At 32.4% G+C, this 8,577-nt stretch overlaps 1 protein-coding gene across 2 annotated transcripts; it reads right to left on the bottom strand.

The window, feature by feature from the left end:
- On the bottom strand, positions 1 to 8,116 carry LOC114403306 (linoleate 9S-lipoxygenase 5-like). Of its 2 annotated transcripts, none has more exons than XM_028366177.1 (10): positions 7,762 to 8,116; positions 7,412 to 7,652; positions 6,852 to 7,141; positions 3,692 to 3,929; positions 2,801 to 3,139; positions 2,628 to 2,713; positions 2,043 to 2,150; positions 1,639 to 1,943; positions 1,297 to 1,560; positions 1 to 1,003 (listed from the first exon to the last, which is right to left on the bottom strand). In XM_028366177.1, exons 2-10 carry the CDS (start codon positions 7,587 to 7,589, stop codon positions 235 to 237), a joined length of 2,577 nt encoding a protein of 858 aa, XP_028221978.1. In that variant the 5' UTR covers positions 7,590 to 7,652; positions 7,762 to 8,116; the 3' UTR covers positions 1 to 234. The 2 variants fall into 2 exon arrangements, with proteins under 2 accessions (XP_028221978.1, XP_028221979.1); XM_028366178.1 differs by having other exon boundaries at positions 7,770 to 8,116.
- Positions 8,117 to 8,577: the final 461 nt, after the last annotated feature.

Below are 8,577 nucleotides of genomic sequence, written 5' to 3'. Positions count from 1 at the left end.
TGAAGCTTAACCAAAACACTTGCAATTTCAATTGTTTATGATGCTCCCAAAAGATGATATGGTTTTCCAATCAAAACCAGTTACACAACGAGCTTGAACCAATTAAAGCAGAGGCAGGCAACATGGTAATCTGAAGACAAACAATGTTATAAATTATACACACTCTAGTAATCACGACACACAAATTGCTTGAAATAGAATTTAATGGGAAGATAGAAAGGTAGGAGTGTTGTATTAGATGGATATACTGTTGGGGATTCCCTTGCCAGTTAGTCCACCCTCCCTAGAATAATCTGAGGTGTTGGGATAGAGAAGTGTGTAAGGCATCTTCACCGGCCCATTTCTGTTTTTGAATCTCTTGTCCTTGTTCCTTTCCATGATATTGTTCTCAATCTCCAACAGCTTCTGTCTGAACCTCTCAAATGCTGCCAATGGCTCAGCATCTAGAGTCCATTCAGGGTTCTCACATTGCCCAAGGTAAACCTCTTCAGTTGAGTGCCTGGACAGAACTTCTATCAGTGACACACCAACAAGTGTTTGGAACTGGGCAGTGATTGTTTTGAGGAATGCCAATTCAGGGTCTGACTTAAGCTCCTCATACTCTGGGGTACCTTGCTCCGGCATGAACCTACGACTCACCGTTGGACGGTTAGGGAGGTATCCAGCAAAAGGGTACTGTCCAAAATTCACAGCTGCATGGAATGCAGAAGCAAGCCATATGATAATGGTGCATGAATGAATGAGTTCCTCTTTGGTCTTCATGTCTGGCCACCAATGCCTATCTTTTAAGTCACCGTGACCCTCGTTGCGTACTTCTTTCCACCAACTCTGAAGTTCACTGTCTTCCTCGACCATGTCATTGGATGTGTAATAGAAGTTACAGTATTCAGTCACCCAGGTTTCTATTGCATCCCAGATTTCTATGCCGTCCACGGCAAACGGATAATCCTCTATCACAAGCCTTAGTCCACGACGAGAACTTGAATCAGGAATTGCCATTCCCCTGAAATTCAGTGAATCATAGAATTCTAGTATGTTACTATGTTCTTATGGAGAGAAATACTAGCAAGTGGTAACACATTCTTCTTATCACACTTTTTACCATTAGTTAAAGTTAGTACACAATCATAATTCATAAATGAGAAGTAAGGCCTAGTAACTCACATAATTTTGTGCTTTTTTTATAATAAATTTTAGTCTATAATAAAGAGTGTATTTAAGAGTGTGTGTTAGAAAATAGTATGTTACTAAAACTTGTCTCTAACAGATTGGACATCAATCAATAACTGAACTCACCTCTTAAGAAGATCAGCAGGTAGTGCCTGCTCGGTGAATACCCAACTTTTGTATATAACGGACGACATTTCCAAGGCGAATTTACCAGGGAAAACTGTAATCTCTAGTACCCCTCCAGCATTGATGAGCGTGTGCCGGGCTAAGGCATTTATATGCATTGTGTCCCTGAAGTGTGGCTTCAAGAGCTTGTGTATTGGGTGAAGAATACTCAACTGCCTGTGTGTAGCTATGATGAACGGTTCAATTACTGCGTGAGTGTATAACCTGCACAAGAAACATAGCTTTCTCCTTATTAAGAACAGAAACAGAATTAAGTTTGTAACACTTTTCTGGATGTCATACCAGTGGCTAACCAATTGATGATATCCTGAATCATTGACGGCTGCATAAGCCTTAGCCAGCTGCCACACCGAAGCCGATACTCCTTCTTGTGCTGGAGTGAAAACTTTGCTCACAGCTCCATGTTGTTCCCCTTGTGGATGGGGTAAGCTTAACTCTATAGCCAGTGGCTTGAGTGTACCGTCATCTTGTAGAAACAGGAGCGTTCTAGAGGCATAAGTCTTTGTGTTGGTAGAGTTTATTCGACTAATGTATGGCATCAACGAGTCGTGATGATCTAATATAAATAGCCTCATATTTTGAATTGCCTGCAACATAAAGATGCTTGGTTGTTTGTTGACATGTGGATCAAATACAGCTTATTTCAACATGTGTTTGGCTTAAAAAAAGTGAATCCTGATTAGTACCTCATCTATTGTAAGCCCATCCAAACTATTTTCTATGTGCGTTGCTCTGATGGAGCTAGTTTGGTCTCCATATACTCTGGGGTCTAGTTTGCTGGCCGGGGGAAATTCCTGCATATGGCATTTAGATTTAGCTCACTTGCAAAAACAAATATGTCATGAATAGCTAATAAAATTATAAAGCACAAAACTTAGATACAGTTCTTTTTTTTTTTTTTGTTTTCTATTCAGAATAACATTCTAACACACTTCTTCATATACACTCACTCTTATTAGTTAAAATGTATTGAAAATTAGAAAGTCACTAGAGAGACATTAAATACTATGTATATGACCCATTAAATTTTATGATTTTCAACAAATTTTAATCAATGAGAAAGTGTGTGTTTGAAAGAGAGTGTTAGAGAACATTACCCTAACATTTCTCTAAAGTTTCACTTAGTATAATTTATACTGATCTTTAATACAAATCTTTGTTAGACAAGTTAATAAGATGAAACTTTAATTCTGATCGGAAAACAGTGTCAAACAAAACAAACTGCATTTAAGTTTTGTGTAACTATAAATTGCAATTGTTTTATACAGTACTTGGAGACGGCGAATAATAACAGGGTTAACCCCTGCAAGCATTTCCCTTGCAAATTCCTCATCTGTCCTCCATGCAGTCTTACTCACTGCAATTATACAAATATTAATGTAGATAAAATCATACTGATGAGCCCATCCAAGCCAGAAGAAGTAAGGGGAAAGCATTAGTATACCTTTGATCACATCAGGCACTGGGAATTTGAGGAATCTCTCACCATCATTCCTAATAAGTTCTCTCAATAGCTCATAGGGAACAAGTTTTCTCAGTTTACTCGTTAAAGGTCCACTTGGCAGCTTAATACTTCCCTCATAAATATCAAGTACATCTTGAAAGGTGTCAAACTCATTAATAGTTTTGTCACACAAAGATTTAATCTCTGGAAGCAAAACCTGAGCAACAGATTTCAGAGAGTAAGCCAGAAAATCTGAAAACTTGACGTGGCCAAACTGTTCATCCCTCGGCACATAAACGTTCAGATTTAGAAGATGCAATCTTGACTCAGTTTTAGGATCTGCAACGATGACACAATCAGAATACTCATTTGTCATTGAAAATTTTGCAAGTGAATGCCGCTAAGGCACCTTCAAGTAAGTTAGGAGTTTAATTTTTCATACAGAATAAAAAAAATATTTACATTTTCATCAGAAAATTATTATTGCGATGACTTTTTAAAGATAAATTATAAGATAGTCTGCAATCATCATAATCTTGAGTCTCATCTAATCTTCACATAACATAATATGTAATTAATAATCTCCACATCTTGAGTCTCATTTAATCTCCACATAACATAACATGTAGTCTGAAATCATCATAGTCTTAAGTCTCATCTATATCACATAAAAATGAAATGGATTGAGACTATTTAATAATTTGTCGACATTTGAGATAGTTATTGTCATTATTTTAAATGTCAACAAAATTATCCAACATACATTATTATTTGTGACTAAATGACAATTTATTATACTTTAAGTCAATTTTCTCATGTTATTATGTTAAATGAAACACAAATGAAATGTTATTGTTATTAGTCCAATTGCAATGTGACTTTGTTGGTAACCTGTTTTGCAATGTGGACGACTAGTTCTTCCTCTACGTGGATATGGAAATTGTGATCCTCCAAGAACAGGGCGTGCATAGTCAGGACCATCATCTGGAAGTCCCAAATCATTGTAGTATGCATAGTCATAGACTCTGTCCCACTCATTAAGCTTCCCGAACCCTTTCCCGCAGAGAGTTTTTAGTTCTTGTTCCCTGAACTTGCGCAGTGGCTCAGGTGTATGACATGGAAGATAAGCCTGAATCACAAAGCCATGTTGTTTCAACTTTCAAGTACGTTTATTAAGGTACCATGCATGATTGAGAGTTAAGACATATACAAAGATCATAAAAAGAGTGTTTTTAGCATGAAAGAATCATGTTAAGGTGTAGAGGGTGCATTGAACATGATGCCGCTCCCACCGACAATAATTGTCACGTTCAAGGTATAAGCATGTTTGCGATTAACCTATTTTTTTTTTATTAGTAAATGTTAATGTGTTTATAAGTTTTTGTTAATAGGAGGAATTTGAACCCTTCTTTCTCTTCCTTTTGCTTTCACCGAGGAAGCTAACCTTATAACTCCTAGACCCTAGTGAACAACCTGTTAGTGTTTTCCTGTTTACTTCTTACAATAATTTTTACATTTACCTTACCATTATTTTTATCCTTTTCTTTCTTACTTTCTAGTTACTACATCACTGGTGATATATATATTATTTCATTTCTCCTCCCTTATGATAATGTCTGCACTGATATGTATTTTGGATTCCAAAGGTTTCTCACTCCTACCGTAGAAGCAACATTCATGTTGCTTATGGGTTTTGTTTTTAGAAACAAATCTAGTAAAACGCTCTCTCGTGATTTAACATTTATCATGATTTGATTTATTCTAACTATTTTATAAGTTGAACCAGATGGATTTTAAAAATAGTCAATGAGAGTGGGTTTGAAATGTTGAAAAGACGACTTGATTTGATTTTTAAGTAAAAACAATTGTGTTTGAAGTGTTTATAAATTATATAAATGATTTACTTTCTAAAATCTCGTGGGCCGTGGCTTTATTGTTTTTAGTCTTACAAATATTCTCGAAATTGGTAGAATTTAGAAGGAATTGATCTGATTTTAATTTAAATTATCTAGATGAAGTGTTTTATCCATATTAAATGGTATATTTATTTAAAAAATAAATATTTCCATTTTTAATAAATTTTGAACACAATATTTTATTTTTAAAAATCAATTCAAATCCTATACTTTAAGTTAAATCAAATTAATTCCATTTTAAAATATTCCAGACATAATGTAAATGATTTTTACTTTGCAATGCTCAACACAACTAAATCTAAAAAGTTTAAAATTAACTTTGAGTTTAACCTATCAGGATCACGAGCATTGAAGGAATACATTTTAATTTTAAAATAATAACTTTTTTAATTGATTAAAATTTTAATTATTTATATTTTAAACTTATTTTTAAAAATTTTATTTTTTATTTTTTTATAAAATGATAAATTTAAAAATTTTAAAGTATAAATAATTAAAATTTCAGATAAAGAGGAAATTTTTAATATAAAAAATTAAGCTAAAATGAGATTTAAAATCTTGAAATCTTGCCATAAAAAAAGTTAATACGGATAAGAAATTTTAGCATAAAATTGAAAACAATCAATAGTTTAATTTTTTATTGTGAAACAAATATTAAATTTTTAAAAAATGAAATACAATGGAAGCGATGTTGAAAAAATATTTTACCATGAAAATCATTTTGTCTCATCCTTTGGCCATATTATAATGTAATTCATTAATTTTATTCTAACTTTTTAAACTAAAAAATATTAATTAAAATTTTATAATCAAATGATTTTCACATCTCACTTTATGATAATTAACTCAATAGCTTAAAATATAATTAATCTCAAATTTATTTTGAAAATAATAATAATAATAAGTAATAGTATTAATAATATTCTATAAACATTACATGCATTTAAAAAGAATCAATTTTGTAATATAACTTAATATTGTAATATACCTCCGATTTAAGAAAAAAAAATCAAGACTATTGATGTTAAATTAATATTCATAAAAACATGAAAATAATAATAAGAAAAGAGTAGAATTTTGAATGTGACCAAAGGTGGCTTACCTCATTTGCTTTGAGGCAGCGACAAATCCCGTTACGAGGGATATACAAATGAAGTAAAATATTATTAAGATTAAGATCAGGAGTAATGATATATGAACATTTCGGGGACATACAACAGAGTTTCTAAGGTACCAATATTAATTTCGGGGATTGATACTGTATCCTCTGTTTTCAACCAATAAAAATTAAGTTGTATTATTATATTTATATTTTAAAATTTAATAATAACTTTTTTATTTATTACAATTTAGTCCTGTATAATCAAAATATTTTAAAAAAAGAAATTCAACTTTTTAATTTCATAAAATCATTCATTAATAAGATGTGAGAACAGAATTATTGAAAGGAAACTTTGTTGGGGAATGCCTCCATTGGCGTAGCAGTGAAGAAGAAGGACTGAAGGAGAAAATCATATTGAACCGAAAATGTGAGTTTGCTGAGGTCTCAGTTTGAACCACAGTATGAGTATGTGTTGCAAAGGGTTTTTAGTTTGAATTAGAATGTTTGATTTTGTGAAATTAATAAATTTAATTTTTTTTAAAAATATTTTGATTATACAAGACTAAGTTGCAATAAATAAAATATTGTTATTTACTTTTAAAATAAAAATATAATAATACAACTTAGTTTTTATTGATCGAAAAAACAACAATATCAATGTCCCAAATTAACATGGGTACATAGAAACTCTGGACATACAAACATAATCAGAAAGTTCTAATAATATTGGTGTTATCTGTATTTTTCTATTAATTGTTCTGATGTATTAGATATAAAATTAATTTAGTTAGTTATTAGAAGATATTTGAGTTTCTATCTTTGTATAAATACATGAACTTTATAATATTTTGATCAATAAATTGAATGAATCTTCAAATTATTTTTCATCTATTTTCCATTTCTTTCATTCCTAAAATGTTTCATTCCTATTTAAGAGGAGCCTTTTTATTTTTTTGGTGGTTTAGTGAATATTAAAGGGAAGAATTTTGACCAAAAGAAGGGAGCAGTGGTTTTAGAGGAAGTTAGTTAGTACCTTGTTGGCAAAGAAGACACGATCATGGGCGTAACGATGAGCAGGGTAGACCCAAGAATTGCAGACAAAATTAACAGGACCATCATGCCCTGGAATGTCTTCAATGGTCAGTGTCTTGAGGTAGAACTGGCTATGGTGATTGTTTCGGATTATGAATGCCCCAGGAACACCCATGCTCTCATCCCACTCAAACGTAACTGAGAACTCTGTGTCTGTTGTTGATGTCAAAGAGGTAATCGTCGAAACCCACCTCTCCAAGTTTGCCACCTTCCCTCTCAATAACCCCTTTGCTATAACACCACACAATATAAATGAATAACTTTGTTCATTATTTGATCTGTTAAATTAATACATCAATACTAGAAACAAATTTATCTCGGAAACTTAGGATTTTGAAGTTGACTGTTAGAATAGAACAAATTTTAAATCCTTTGCTTACTGTGTACTCTTCTACTTCTCGTGATTTACAAAAATAATTTCTTTTGTGTACAAGCATTGTCTTACAATAGTAGTTTAATAATTGCAATTTGCAAAGATGATGATGAGAAAATCAAGAGGACCTGGATCAGGAGTAGTAGCACTAATAAGCTGAAGAGAGACACCCTTGCCTAATAACTCGTGAACTCGATCGAGAACGTTGGCTTTGATGTCGTGGAAGTCCAACACACCCTTCTTCATCAAAACCACTCTCCCTTTAACCCTCTTGCTCCTCTCCACGATTTGGTTGTTCACCTCCATGATTCTTCTTTGTGTCTCTCAACCCTCTCTAACCGAGACTAACAAATTAACAACCTTTGAGAACTGCACCATAAGTAGTAGTAGTAGTACAAATAAATGAGAAACATTCTTAAAGTGATAATAATAATATTTATAATCAAAAAATAAAAATTTGCATTATGTATAGGCACACATGTGTACTCAATATATTCGGCAAATTAGGCTGTGGAGACACTGTGGCTTAAAATTGGACTTTGGCACTCTGGGCTTGGTTCTTTATGATCATTAAGAGTCTTGATTGACCCAGTTGGGAAAGAAGTGCTACTATTGTTTATAGATCCGGTTAGCTACTCCTCCTTTGGTTTCGAATAATAAATTTAAGAAGGCAATGATACAAAGGAGAAGGACAAACGTCCTGAAAAGGACCCTTCTTGGGAGTTGGGACCCACAAGGAGTTTTCATCTTTATCTCTTGATTAATGCATAATCAAGGGATCTGATTCCACCATGCGACCTATGCCATGAAAAACTTTGTTGATCGATAATTTCGGTTTGTACTATCACAAAGTTTACACTACTACATCTGCATCTTCCATCTTCCATAAGTTAACATTTTTATAACAGAAATCCTGCTATATTTTATTATGTTTACTAAACCTACCAATCACTAAATAACATTTTCTTTTTGTTCTTTCATTCTTGTCGGAAAGCAGATTTTATTTAAATATTTTTATAATAAACAAATTTAGCATATAATAGCATTACTTACAAAATCCACTGATGTCATTAGATATGTTTAAGATTGCACTAGGAATACTTATACGTATTTTTTTGTGTATGAATATTTATACGATAAGCAGAAAAACAATTTTGAACAGAACTTTATTCATTGGCTGCTTATTCTCGTTGATACTGGGAAGTTGACAAAAAACTTGTTTAGATTTTTTACTGCTACCCGAAATGCAAATTGGAAAAGAATATTAATTGATTTAAATGTACTTCATTGTTTA

This window comes from Glycine soja, chromosome 20, assembly GCF_004193775.1.
Source record: "Glycine soja cultivar W05 chromosome 20, ASM419377v2, whole genome shotgun sequence".
Classification (NCBI taxonomy): domain Eukaryota; kingdom Viridiplantae; phylum Streptophyta; class Magnoliopsida; order Fabales; family Fabaceae; genus Glycine; species Glycine soja.
The sequence above is the reverse complement of the archived record's forward strand: the minus strand, read 5'-3'. Positions and strand labels throughout refer to the sequence as shown.